A 14600-nucleotide genomic window follows, 5' to 3' on the forward strand; every position below is an offset into this window, starting at 1 on the left:
AGCATCGTAGTCTGATTTCAAGTTGATAGCTGTTTGAGGGGGGTGAAAAAATTCTATTAGTTTATAATTACTGGCAGCAAAATATTTAGCACCTTCCACACTTTCAGGGTGACTCTCAGTATATAAGTACAACTATACAAGGATAGACAGTAAGCTTTGTATTTCATTCATGGCTGCAAGTTATACTCTGATAAATGCAAACATAAGTGTTGTCAATCTGTCATTACAGGCATACACCTGTCTTTAGAAACAACTTCATAACTATGTAATTTAAAACTTTAAAGTGTGAGAGTGAGACAGTTCTGCAAATAACTCAACGAAGTCGGAAGCAGAAAAAAAGCAAGATGAATGCATCTGGAGGAAGCTGTGGGAGCCCTAGCTCTGCAGAACCTACAGGAGATTTCTTCAAGGAATTGTGGTCCAAACTGAAAGAATGTCATGATAAAGAAGTACAAGGTAAATTGTTAAAGTTTGGGTTCACAGAGGCTGTCTCTTAGCGCGGGAAAACTTTGAACCAGAGTACCACTCCATCTGCGTGGAACTAAATAGATTTTTTTAATGTCTTATGCAGAAAGCTCGACTGCATGATTACAAACTATCCTTGCAGATTGACCATCTAATCCCGGCTTAAGAGGATTAGATTTAAACTATCAACAAGTATAAATCATTTGCTGGGTCAGTGAAGAAAAAGTAACACGTTACATGGGATCTGTGTTTGCTTAGGACATATTTAAAAGTTACTTTGTCTTTAATGGGTTATGATTCAAAGTTTCCAAATCAGGTAATTCAATGGACTATTTTGCTTTTTTCTTTTTATTTGCCTTTGAGTTTAGTCACTTGAAATACATTAAAATGGTTTTCATTGTTTATTTCCCCTAACTTCTGCAAAATACTACTGCAGATTAATATTAATGAAGTTAAAAGTATTTCTTCAGTTTTTAGTGTTCCCAATTTTCAAACAAAACTTATAATAGAATTGCTTATTCTTACACTATATTTTGTGACTTGTGATATCAATTTTACTATGGATTGACTGTTACTGTCATTCTTCAGTGGTGCAGGAAATGACTAACTCAAAGTAAAGATAAATTGTTGCACTATATGTTTATATTCTGGTTATAAAATTGTTTTACAAGTAGTATTCATAAAACGTTGTGCTAAAAAGACATCATAAGTTAAGATTTTGTTCTGCTATTCTTAAGTCGCGTGATCCGTTCTTTTGCATGGAATTAGACAGTATTTGACTGAATCTTCCCATAAGCATACCCTTATGCATGAGAGAGCATTTTTATTAGGCTGGAATAAAAGCAGGCAAGTTATTGTGAATTACGAGCTTTAGTTATGCAAGTGGATCTTTGTAGCCAGACCGTTCCAGTTGCCTTGGTCATTTCCACAAGCTTCAAAACAGTTCTAGATCTCTCCATTTAGGTCCAGTTATATCATCACGTCTCAATTTCAACAAATGTGGGGGATTGTTTTATAATATATAGATGTTTCATACCTCTCACTAAAAGTCTTGATTCAACAATTTGCAACACTGGGCCTTGATGCTTTGTTACTAATTTAAAAAAAACAAACACCAAACAAAAAAACTTCTGTCAGTTTGGCAACTGAAAGGAAAGATAGTAGCATTTTGTTACATTAAAAAAAGGATATGTAACCATATGAAATATGATTTTATATTGTGTCCTAAAACACACAAAAAATCTTCTTTATTTTTTATTACTTTTTTTTCTTTTTAATTCTTGATGGTTCTTTTCAGAGCGGGTGTGATGTCAACTGCAGATAAATGCGGAAGTACTGACAGAATGGAATCTGGCAATCTATGGCATGTCTGAACAACAAAAACTGAACAAACAAAAAGCTCTAATGTAGAGGGTAATGTTAAGTGACCCCTTCTCTAGTTTCTTGGGATGTGCAGCACGTGATTTTAAAGTTTTGGTTTTCTTTATGCAAGTGAAGATACTTTTTAGAATGCATGCTGGGTGGGGCCAGCTAATTTTGCCACTAGGCAGTCTTTTTCATGCCTAGCCCTTTGTCAGTATGTCCCGCACCGTGTTAGGTAAAATTAGGTCTTCCATGATAACATCAAAGACATGCCTGAAGGATAGTTAATTTTTTCAAAAGGTGGGGATCCTCTTATAGAAAATGGTACTGGAAGATATTTTAGAAACATCAAACACAGGCTTGCCTGGACTTTGCTTGTGTCTGAAGTCTATAAATAAGAATTAAAATTGACTCATGAGTTTCCAATCTAAATGTCAGCAAAAAAATTATTTTAAAGATGGTGGAAGGTGTATTAAGGGGAAGTTAGTAGTTGGAGAAGCAGCTCTTTGCATATGCAATGCACAATGTACTGAACACTGTAATTGTGGAATTCTTGTTATTTACTACAATTCCATGAAATGTAGGATTCGTGACACATGAGCTTGAAATGGTCAGGCATATTACACAAGTTATAATATTTATATATCTATAGAATATAGACTAGAGAATACTTCAAATTTATACACTTGTAAATGGATTTTATTGAATTTTTGTATTACTACATTGTAAAGGGTATATTTTTCCAGCGTGTTAGCTAAACAAACCCAGGTTATTATTCTTTTAAACTGATCACTTGCAAAAAATTCCAAATTTTGGCACTCTCCAGAAAAAATAGCTATCATTTTTTCTCAAACTTTATGTGACCTATAACCCAGTTTCCAAAGGTGTTGGGCATGGACAATGTCAGTTGACTTTTCACAGAACTCAGAAGTGCTCAGCAACTCAGAATAATGGTCATTAAAACTATATTTACGTTTATTTCCTACCTGTAGAATGTGTGGGATACTTGCATAGCACTCACAAATTAGAAGGGAATTTAATAATGCAGTTTATAAAGTGACTAATTTCTGCAGGTGTTATTACTTGCATTGAGCTCAAAGTAATTATATGGGTACTTGCTGCATGTGGGTCTTATCAACATGGTTCCTGAGGATGAATTCAAGTGTAAAGCTCTATACTAAAAAGAAACCTATTTCAGCATAGAAATGTGAGGAGAGTTTTGTGTACAAGAAATAGCCTAGGTTTGGTTTTTTTTTTCAATTATTCTGAAAAGCAGAAGATATCAATAGGGAAAATACTGTAGTCACAGATGCAGAAAAAATTATGAGGAAAGCAATCTCATTGATAGATCGCTGTAGGAAAGGAAATGGCTGGAAGCTCCTTAAAAGTAAATAATTAGAGAAAACAGGGCTGTAAGGGATCTTAGGAGGTCATCTAGTCCATATCTATGCCCTTAAGGTAGGATTATGTTTATGTCATTCTGACAGAAGGTTGTCCAACCCGTTCTGAGAAAACTTAAGCGATAAAGATGTTGCAGTTTTCCCAGGCACTGTCCATTTTAAGTGGATTTAATGCATTTGAAAATTCATCAGAACAGAAATGGTCATGGCCGTTGATCAAAATATTACTGGTACATAGTCTGATCAAGTTGCAAGTTTCATAAAATAGTGTTGTGCATTTAATTAATCTGCCTAATGATAGTTTAAAGAAAGTCTCCATCACTTTAATGGAGACAGTGTGTCATTTGCTAAAGCACTTATGAGCTTTAAGGTACTGTGGATTTATATAGTCTGCAGCCTGTCCATTTTATAGAAATACCGTGTGAAAGATAAAATTGAATTGGGAGTGTAGTTTCACGTAAGTTTATATGCTCACTAGAGTGTTAAATAAGGAAATCTGAAAAAGCAAAGCTCTTTAAATGAGTATGCTTAAAATGTCCCAATGCTCTCTAAAGGCGAAAGGAAGAGATTACACCCGATGTAGTAATTCAATGCTCTTGGAGAAATGTAACAAACAGGTTTCCTGCCTTCTCATTGCAGTCATTTGAATGAAGAAAAAATGCAACCTTTAAGTAACTAGTTTGGTTCCTCCTGAATTCAGGTGAGGGGGGAGATAATGTTACCTGTAGCACAGTACTGGGCCTTCTGAGCACTGCCTCTTCAATTTGTGGCTCAGGTTGCCAATGTTACAATTCTAAATACTTGCTGAGCAGACTACCTGTTCATACAGGAGATGCATTGTTGTGCAGCTTCATTCCTTCCGATGGGCGTGGAGCAGCATTAAAGCATGCTTTATAGGGATTCTAATTGCAGATGCCTAATTGACTTGATGAATAGCAACTACTTGAAAAAATAAACCCTCTTTCTGTGCTGATCTGCATGATAGAACATAACATCTCACAGGTGTTGAACACTTAGAGATAAAAGAAATCTTGCTATATTTCCTAAGAACTTTTTTTTTTTAAAGTAGGCTCTGTGCATTTGTACCTTATTGTCTCGCTGGCATCTTGTAGCAGTCTGTGGCACGGGTTTGCTGAGGCTCTGGCTAGCCTGACTGCAAGTGGCCTGAAGAGTGAATCTTCCCAAGCAAGTAGTTCTCCCCTTTGAGCTGTTCCCAGTTGAGGGTGGTAGGGGAGAGAAAAAAATAGTCTATTAGCTGCCTTAACGTACATTTTCTGTAGTAAGATGTAGTATTGGGTATATATTTTGGTTTAAATTCAAAGCTGTCAGAAGTTTTCTTAAGTGTTCTGGTTTCGTAAGTTCATCATGTTATCCTAAATGACTAATGCTTTTGCAAAAAAGCTCACAAGACAGCTTATGTTCAACCTGAAGTTGGTCACAACTTTCCACAGTTTGAAGAAAATAGGGCATTAGGAAAAAAATTTGTGTTACATTACTTTCTGATGCCTTATGAAAATTTCTACTGGATTTGTATTTAAGAAAATGTTACACTGTCTGATTATTTCTGACCATTTATTTAGAAGGAATGGCCGGCTTGTGTGTGGGTAGTATCACATACATTTCTGCATTTCTGTAGCGCTACATTCCACTTCTTAAGCTGTGCTGTACTTAAATCACCTTTATCTTCCTGCCCCTGTCTGTGCACATACACAGGCACCCAAAACCTGTGAGCAGCCTGGCTGGACTGTTTTGTAGATCCTGGGCTGTCAGCTGGCCACTCCTGCTGAGAGCATCAGTTGTGTTTGCAAACGTTTTTACTCCTGCACAGAATATACATTTAGGAGTGTGTGGGCCTTAGTGGGGGAAGGGCCACAGGTGAAATATCATTCCTCAGTTCACCTTAAGAGGTTCCAAAGAAGCTTTGGCTGTGAGGATCTGATCGCATACCTCCAGTAGAGTATGTTGTCCTTTTGTGTTTTAAAGCCGTGGATCGTCTATTTTTAATGTTTCCTATATGCGTACCCATTATAATACATTTTTCAGTTCAGGGTTGGATGCTACATTTCAAGTGTAGTATTATGCATTTATGTGTACGCAGAATGTATTTTATGCTACTTATGTAGGCATAGTCAATGAAAATTGGTATTCATGTGTGGTGTTTTTACAAAGGTGTTTTTACACCTGTTGAAGTGGGAATCCGTGTGTGTGTTTAAGAAGTCCTTCTTTCCTAGGGATCATAATAGCCATATTTGTTTCCAAGATCCTGTAGAACATATTCAAGAAGTCCAGTGTAAACCATTTTCTCTCAAAATTAGTGAAATTTTTTTCTCTGTTTTGCAGACGTCATTGGCAAAAGGAGGGTTAGTTTATTGTTTCATTCGTTTTGTTGAATCAGAATTCTATAACATGTATTTTCTTTCCACTTTCCAGGCTTACAGCTGAAAATATCTAAGTTGAAAAAGGAAAGATGCTTGTAAGTACTCATCCTGATGATCTAATTTATAAAAGGAAAGTCTGAGTACCATTAATATGCCATAATTCTTGCAAGATCAATTGATGTTTTCTGGATTCTTCCTTCAGACATGTACAAAATTCTGCTCATTTTAATAATTCAGCTGAAGTAATCTAAAGATATACATAACTCTTTATAGGGTGTGTAACCCAAACACTAGGTTTGCCTTCCTCGAACAAATAGCTGGTGAGGTTTTCATATCTACAGTATTTCCAGGATGCCTATCAAGATGTTGACATTTCTAATATGAAAGATTATTAGGGAGACATTTTAAAATTTAGATCAAATCTGTAAAAGAGAAGTGACAAAACAAGAAGCCAGCATTTTTAGTTTGGTGGGGGTTTTTTTTTGCTATATGTTTGACTTTAGTAACAGGTGTTGTGAATTAACTCTTTCAGTCATTCAGTAAAGATTTGGGTAATAACCTTGCTAATGTTCACCCAATTCTTCTATTTTAAGACATGTAACTTCTTTTGCAGTCATTATTTGCTACTAATTTTTAGTTCTTTCTTCAGAAGCAATTTGGGGAAAAAATCTGAATTACAATTTACATGTACAGTAGAATCAAAATGTGTATTTACAACATTAGTCAGCAGAAGGGAAATAAAAGCTGATTTAAAGCCATGTTTGTTTAAATGATAAGAGATATGCTAATGTGATTCTTTATGCAAATTTTTCTTCAGATTTAATTACATTAATATTATGTTAATATGACATATGACCTGTAGTATGAGTTGCACTTTATATAAAGTGCTGTGTAGAAGGAATAAAAATTAATTATTTGATCTTTTACCACTTTGGAAAACAATATGATTGTATTAGATATGTTAAAGAAATTAAAATCTTCTTAAAATTAGCAAAAATGCTCCATATTTTTATTCCCAGCATTGCCACCTGCAGTCACAGAGATACAATCTTAGTTTTAAAGTATAGCCACAGTGCTCTCAAGGATAGTTTGTGGGTTCTCAGAATTAACATTTCTATCATCATCTAGTCAGTTTTCTTCCTCATTAATTCCTATTAGTTTTTTTAGTTGTTCCCTTTTTAGTTATATTTTTCAAATTGTATAAGCAGGAAATAACCCTTCCCTAGTCTAGAAAAATTAGGTCATCATGTGCTTTTTTTGTGCAATAGTAACTCAAGCAACTCCCTAGCATCTTTGACAGCTACTGGCTAAACTCCCCGATGTGCTTATATTTCTGGTTGGGAGGGAAACAAAAGTGTCTTTCCATAGGCGTAAATTCCCTCTAGTGAATCCTTGTTTCCTTTTTGCATAACATGAATATGTAAATCCATCTTAAAATTATACTGGCTTTTCTAGCATAACTTGGTTGTACTACAGTACATACTTAGCTTGATGTCTACTTTAATTATAACTGTGTCTCACTTAAAGGTAAAGTGTTCCTGTTTCTTTTCATTAGGCTGTTGGAAGAGATTGCCTTCAGTTGTGTAATGCCTGTGTTCTCCCTTCCCTAGATATCTTTTTGGATTTTGTTTATCCTTGTTGTGCTCAGACTTCCTCTGAGCTTGTGTTTTACTTGTTTCAGTTAAGTATTGCTCAACTTTCTGGCATTTGATAATGCACAGTAGCACTTTGAGCCTGCGCAGCATTGTGTTTTCTCACATTTCAGCTGCATTCATACAGATGTCATCTGTGAAGCCATAGATAATTGCCTATAGTTTTGACTTTTGTCTGCAGGTTGTCACTCTGATGCTTGCTGAGCAGGTGCAATTCACCAAATCTACAGCAGAGTTTACAATCCCAAGAGTACCTATGTGGCTAAAATTAACTCCCTGCTCCTCCACATATGGACCTGCTCCTCAGGATCGAGATTTGTCAGCTTTTATAGGGGTTCTTCTTCAATCTCCAACACTAGTAGAACACAGTATATACTATTTGCAGCCACTGTTTAATTATGCATGAGTTCACAAATTATTAAAAAAAAAGTGGCAATAGAGTCCTGTTGCTTATTTGGTCTGTTGGTGAATTTTTAGTCAATTGAAAACAGGAATTCATATGAACTTTATCAAGATTTTGAGTTCAGGGTATGTCATGGAATGTTGTCAGATCTTTCATTAAAATCCAAAGAGCATATGTGTTGTTTACATTTTGAAGATATGCTTTCTGAACATGAAGATTCATATTGCAGTATCACAAGGAATATATTTAAGTTAGTAGATGAAATTATATTGGGTTATCAGATGACTTTCAGTTAGCAAATATTTGGTGCTATGTTTTATACTTAAAGGCTACACTTTTCTGTAAAAAAAAATCAATTTAACATCATTTATGAATTATAAGTAACAAGAAGTAGTTATTTCATTTTTCTTCTAAAAGGATGAAGTTTTCTCTTGCTGTAATTGTTAACTTAACCTGGTACGTCATGAGTTGCTTCCACAATCTGAAAATCTTAAGTTGATCAGTTAATTTTCTAGATGATGAATATTACCAATGATGTGACTGAACACATACCAAATGGTTTAATTATTGTTTGTTGGAATCTTTCTACAATTACCACATTGTAGATACAATACTTTTACATAGGAGGTCTTGTTCTCCTTGGTGCGTCTGAATACCTGAGGTTTAGTATTTCAGACTTGGTAATCAGCTGACAATGAGCACCTTATTTTGTACCCAACTTCAGCATTGGAGCTAATGACTTGTAAATGCTAGGTCAGAGACCGTTCATTATGCAGAGTGCCTTCATAGCCAAAAATGTCTGTCGTTTGTCGGGTGCAATGGAATTCGGAAAAAAAACCGCAAAAGCCAAAAAACAACCACCACCAAAAACAAACAAAAAAAAAAACCCCTAAAAGCAAACCCTAGTTCCTTCTGTCATTTTACTATCTTAATGTGACATTTTACAGGGTTTAGGTGGTAGGCATGGAGTATTAGTGTATGTTAATGTCTTCTTTTATTTTCAATATCTTAATGCCATAGAATGACTTAAAAGTAGCTTGAGAAAAGATTTTAAAATTTTGATATTTTAAGCCTTCTGTAAGTTGCATAATCTGAAAAAAAAAAAGGGATTTTTTTTATGCCATAAACATCAGAAAGATAAAAACTGCTTTTGTCAGACTTAAATTTTGCCATGGCCTTGCTGTACTTGGTTAATGAACTGAGGTACCAGAACTCTAACACTTGGTCCTCCCCAAGTGAAAGTACAAATTTTAAATGGTCCCTCATGCTGTTTGCATGTAACTGTTTTATATGTTGCATATGCAGATGAAAAGGACAATATTGGTCTGGGTGGTAGTACAGAAAAATAAAATCCCTGTTTTTAAATTTCAGAATTAATAAAATTCTGAAAACTTATCTATGAATATTGTCATAAAATATGTTTATGATTGTACACTGTGGAAGCTTCTGGCAGTCCCATTCAATTGGACACGATTGCTAATCTCTTGTATTACCCTAATACCAGCAATTTGAGAATGTATTTGACTAACGTGTCTTAAAGGGATAGTGCAATTTTAAAAGTATGTCTCTGTAAAATAACTGTATCAACAAATTAGATAATATTTTTAATTTCCTGTTGTGTGTGTGCTTAGCAGCCTTTTGTGAGCCAATTTCATGGCTTCCTCAAATAATCCATCTTAGGCACACTGAAAACAAACACCCGCATTCATGGACTACACAAAGGATTCCATGGTAAAAAGAAGAGCTGGGAATGAATTCTCAGAAGTTAGTCATTGTTACATAGATTCAGCTGCTTAGCTTTAACTGAAAGTCAATTTCCTTTTCCAAAGAAAAACATTGTGTGCTTGTTGCTTGTGTACCTTGTTTGCATCTGGAAAAGGGGTTGTGATCTGATAATAAAAGTGAAGGGGAGCTAAAACTGGGTAGTTAATGTTACCACTTTTCCTTAGCTCCTTTGAGGAGGAAGTGTTCTTAATTAAATAGTCCTGGCATTTAGAGAAGGTGTTTTCCCCAAATCTTCTGTTTCTGAGTTTTTTGGGAAGAGAGTTCTTTTCCTCGTGTTCATATTCTGGGAATCCATGTTCTATAGACTCAGAATTGCTTCTTGGGGAACTAAACCTCTAATGGATCTAAAGACTTGTCAGAGCTTTAAAACATAATGTGGTTTGCCACACTGCAAGATGCATTCACTGCTAAGACAAGACCAAAATGACCTGATTGTTAAAGCCCCCAGTTAGCTTCCCAATAGCTCAACTGTTGCTACACAGTAAAATAAGAGAAGTGCTTGAGCTTACGTTCCCTGAAATTGTTGTTTGAATATTATTAACTTTTATGCCTTGGCGATTATCAGCTCCAATTTTTGTCCAAAGATCAGATATATCAACAGAAGCTCAGCTTCAATATGAATGAGAAACTAGCTGTTCCTTTCCCAACTCGGATGTTTCATCAGTAACACTTGCTTCATTTATCTTCAACTAACTCTTTGTGCTGATGATAATCACATTTCCCAAGAATATGAAAGAAACATGCCACAGAGAATTCTCTGTTGAAAAGCTCATAGCTGTAATTTAAAGGTAGAACTAACTTTTTCTCTACTTGATTTTAGGGATGCAGAGAGGCTTGAAGAGTTTTATACCAAGAACCAGCAGCTCAGAGAACAGCAAAAAGCACTTCATGACACTATCAAGGTTTTAGAAGACAGGTGAAGTAGTGTCTTTTAGCTTTTGGGTTTGTTGTGTTTTGCTGTTACAGAGTAGTTCTGCATACTTTGCAAGTTGAGTTTTGGGCTGGTTTTTCTTTTTTTTTTTTTTGTAGACCACTCCTTTTCTAACACAATCCAAATAGTGTGTTTTAAAGAAAATTGTAGAATTTAGATTCTTATGACTGAATTATATTTTTCTTATTTTGTTATTATTGAAGTGCTTGGCTTGCTTAGTTCAGTTAATATAAACAGAAATTAAATAGATCAGCTTGGGAGGCAGACAGCTGTTTTAAAGCACATAATTTTCCATCCATTTTTGTAGAGGTAAGTTTGCTATCAGTTGAGATGTCATACAAGTACAAAACCCAAGGGCAAGCCATATAATATACTTTGAAACTCATGAAATAACTCACTAGGAAATCTTTCAGATTTGAGGGGGTGTGTTTTTTACCAGTTGTCTGTTTTACCTACATGTAATCACAGGCTTTGTCTTTTGCCTTCCTATGGACTTAGACAATCTGATCACCTTTTGACCCATTCTGCTTTTCCTTTATTTGTTCCTGTTTAATCTGGTATAGAAAAACAAAACCAATAGATGTGAAATTACAGTGTATTTTTTTATATTTTAAAAATGGTACCTGTTTTGGAAAGTGTATGTTAAATTTGCTGCCAATAGGCTCTCAAAAGCTTTCTGGGAACAGGAGATTATTACATAGTAAATTATTTTCCCACATTCCTGTGGTACATCAAATTTTAGAGCTATGGTACTCAAATTCTGCTTTCAGCTCTGTTTCTCTGTGAAAGGCCTTAGGGATAAACTTGTAACCACTCAGGTAATAAACTTTCATACCACATATGTCGACATTTGCAGAGTGGAGGGACTTCTCTAATTCCTAGAGCAAATGAAGTACTCACATTGTGGGGGAAAAAAAAGAAGAGTATTTAAAGTGGTTTAATACAAGGAGATGATCATACACTGTTTATTACACAGTCAGATAAGCTGGTATCAAGAGGCATTTCAGTATTCTATTCTTTCCATAATTCCACAATATTAAAATACACATAAACCAAGATGGCTTTTGCTTGTAATATTAAACTGTGGAATTGGAAACTTAAGTGTTTTGTCTGGGTTTTTTAGTTGGGTGGGTTTTGTTTTTTGCTTTTTTTTAATTCTTCATATGCTAGCAGCAGCAATGCAAAACTCTTAATCAATTGGTCTCTTATTTAGCAGGCAAAATAGAGTGTGAGTGTGATTTTTCACTTTGGTAATACTGTTATCTTTTTGTTGTGTACCAGAAATAAACAAACTTCATTTATCAGCTGTAAAATGAACACACATTTAATTGCATGAATGAATGTGTCAGGTAAGATGGAGTGATCATAACAAGTCCTTTTCTGATAGTGGATATGCTTTAAACAGCTGATCTAAACCATTAGAGACAGTGGAGGCAATGCCTCACATGGACTTTTGGATGCACCTCTAAGTATTGGTGTCTAGATAAAGGTGAAAGATTTCACATTTGCTTGGTATTTGTTACAGAGTGAACTTATTATTTGTCCTTCTTATTTTATTACTTTGCTTAATGACAGTGATATATCTTTCTTAGATATAGTAGTAATTATATTTACTGAAATGATTTGCTTATTTGTATTTGCTTGAATGAACTTTACTTACAATTAATGGTAATTTTTATCTGACGGTACTCTTAGTAGGACAGCTCAGAAGGCTTTCAGTGGCAAGGTGTAGCATGGTCCACTTTATTCAAGTAATTAATGTTGCTTTAGAAGTATCCAGTACCTACAGTCGTTTATGCAAATGTTAGTACATGTAGTAGTAGATGTTCAGAAATCTCAAAATATTGCTATGTCAATATATAAAATCGCAGTACTTAGTGGTGTTCTGCATAGTTGTCAAATTTTCTGGTTTTCATTGTTCAAAAGGCCAGTTAAGTGTGGATATCTGCTTCATGTATGGCAATTTTTTCTTAACAGAGGGACTTTTTTCTCTTAATTTTATTGTAGATTAAGAGCAGGATTATGTGATCGCTGTGCTGTAACTGAAGAACATATGAGAAAGAAGCAGCAAGAGTTTGAAAATATCCGGCAGCAGAATCTTAAACTTATCACTGAGCTTAGTGAGTTTTATCCATGAGTCTTAAGACAAAACATACTATTTTGTAAACTAGTTCTTCATGAATTCCTGTAACTGGATATAATTTATGTATGTGTGTTTAGTAAGCCCAAGTTCAGTCAGGGGATACTTAATTCTACACCCTGAAAATAGGTAACATACCAATTACTAGTCATTTGACCCACCTTCTTAGCTTGAAGTACTGATACTGAAAGTGAACTGACGTGGAAAATCTTACAGTGTTAAAGTAGCTACTGTAGATAAAATGTGGCTGCTACTGTTTATTCCTACAGCATAGAATGACTGACTGCCAGTTTTCCTAAGGAAACCCTGACTTCAAAAGTAACTGGTGATCACAACATAGCGATTTCAAATAGAAGTTCTCTGGGTCCAGCTTGTGTCCTGTAGTTGGTCTTGGAGTTTCACTGCAGTAACCCATAACCTTCACATCACCCTCTGAAGCCACAAAAGAATCGCTTCATGCCAGGCAGCTTGTAGCCAGCTCATTTTGAAATCAGGAAGTCGTACATATGGGATGGCAAAAAATAAATGTTCTGGGTGACATGAAGGCAGGACACAACAAATGTCTTAAAAGGAGAGTTTGTAAAGACTGATCGTGTAAAGTGCTAAAAAATACAGGACAGGATTTTAAAATGTTAATGGTATCGTCACCATTAATTAATTATTATGTGTCATTTAGTTGTCTTGCTTTATCAAGAACAAGCAGACATTCAATGAGATTTAAAATATGAGAAATTCCAGACACAAAAATATTTCAATTATAGAAATATTAGATTTTTGTACTAATATAAAATACATAAATTTTTCAAGGACCTTTAATATTGGATATACATAAAATATAAATATTCTGAATTCTTGAGTTTAATGGTTAACAACAAACAGGTTACAACTAATCTTTAAATAAATCTCTGAGCCTTAAGAATCGAGGTGAGATCTATTGGGTACAAATCTTCTTGAACACTATCTGACAGAACAGTGGTTTTCTGCGGGTTTATGTTGAGGTCTGTATGACAACTTATGTATTTCCTGCAAGGAGCAAAAAAGGTCAGTCAAGAATAATCCAGAGGTAAAATACACAACAAAAAATAAGAACAAGAAAATAAAAATTAAAGTGAATGGAGAAGCTGGGACATTAGTGTCTACTAGTGACATTATTAGCTACATAATGTAGCTCACTACATTAGTGTGAGACAGCATGGAAAAGAGGCTGAAGGTGATGCAGTAAGCTTTTGTGAAATATGTGCAAAATGAACTGGAAATTAAGAAAAGTAAATAAAAAATTTCTGATAAAATATTTAACTGATTTTTAAGAAATTGAGGATTTTTTCACATTCCCTCTAATTACCTGGTCGCTTCGGTGGCTAAAACCAAATTCTAATTACTTTATACTTCATAGGCTGTCTTCAACCTAAGGAAGCAATTTTGTCCATGGAGCTGAGCAACAGTTCATTCATCTTTACAACACAGTCTCACTTGTATGTACATGGACAAAAGTAGTTAATGATTGGGTGGAAGTAATATGATCCAGTAGTTGTGACACCTTTGCCTTTTCTAACGCATCATTTTGCAACCTTTTTAACAACTAGCTTGAAAATACATTTTGGTAAGCCATAGAGGGTATATGGCATTACATTTTAGAATTGGTTCTGTTTCCTTAAAAGACCTGACAAATTAGGTATGATATGATGTTAACATGTGTGCATTGATTTTTTTTCTTTCTCTCTTCCCCCTCCCCTATAAATTGCAGTGAATGAAAAAAACAACTTACAGGATGAAAATAAAAAGATAACTGAACAGTTCCAACAATTACAGAAGGAGTTGGAGTAAGTTTTGAGGGTTTTTTTGGATGTTGCCTCCCCTTCTCCTTCCTCAGTAGTAATGTCTGGGAATATAAACATCAGCTTTTAAGTCTTTAAAACCTGAGTTTCCTCTTTTTTTCATAACATTTTTGCTTTTTTAAACTGTGTGCATCTTTCTTTTTTTAAACTGAAAGAGCGAGATAAATTTATCATAAAAATTATGTTTGACCTCATGATTCTTCAAGATTATTCTGGCCTTATGTCTCATTCTTTTATGCCTCTGTTGAC

General features: G+C 34.8%; 1 protein-coding gene across 1 annotated transcript; it reads left to right on the forward strand.

The window, feature by feature from the left end:
• Nucleotides 1–226: 226 nt before the first annotated feature.
• Nucleotides 227–14336, forward strand: LOC104618720 (DNA endonuclease RBBP8-like; the record flags this gene model as incomplete). The annotated part of the gene is made up of 5 exons (XM_010284390.1): nt 227–456; nt 5658–5700; nt 10266–10361; nt 12384–12496; nt 14261–14336. Coding segments are annotated over exons 1-5 (440 nt in total), but the record flags the coding sequence as incomplete, so codon positions are not given.
• Nucleotides 14337–14600: the final 264 nt, after the last annotated feature.

Source organism: Phaethon lepturus, unplaced genomic scaffold (assembly GCF_000687285.1).
Source record: "Phaethon lepturus isolate BGI_N335 unplaced genomic scaffold, ASM68728v1 scaffold57673, whole genome shotgun sequence".
NCBI classification, from domain to species: domain Eukaryota; kingdom Metazoa; phylum Chordata; class Aves; order Phaethontiformes; family Phaethontidae; genus Phaethon; species Phaethon lepturus.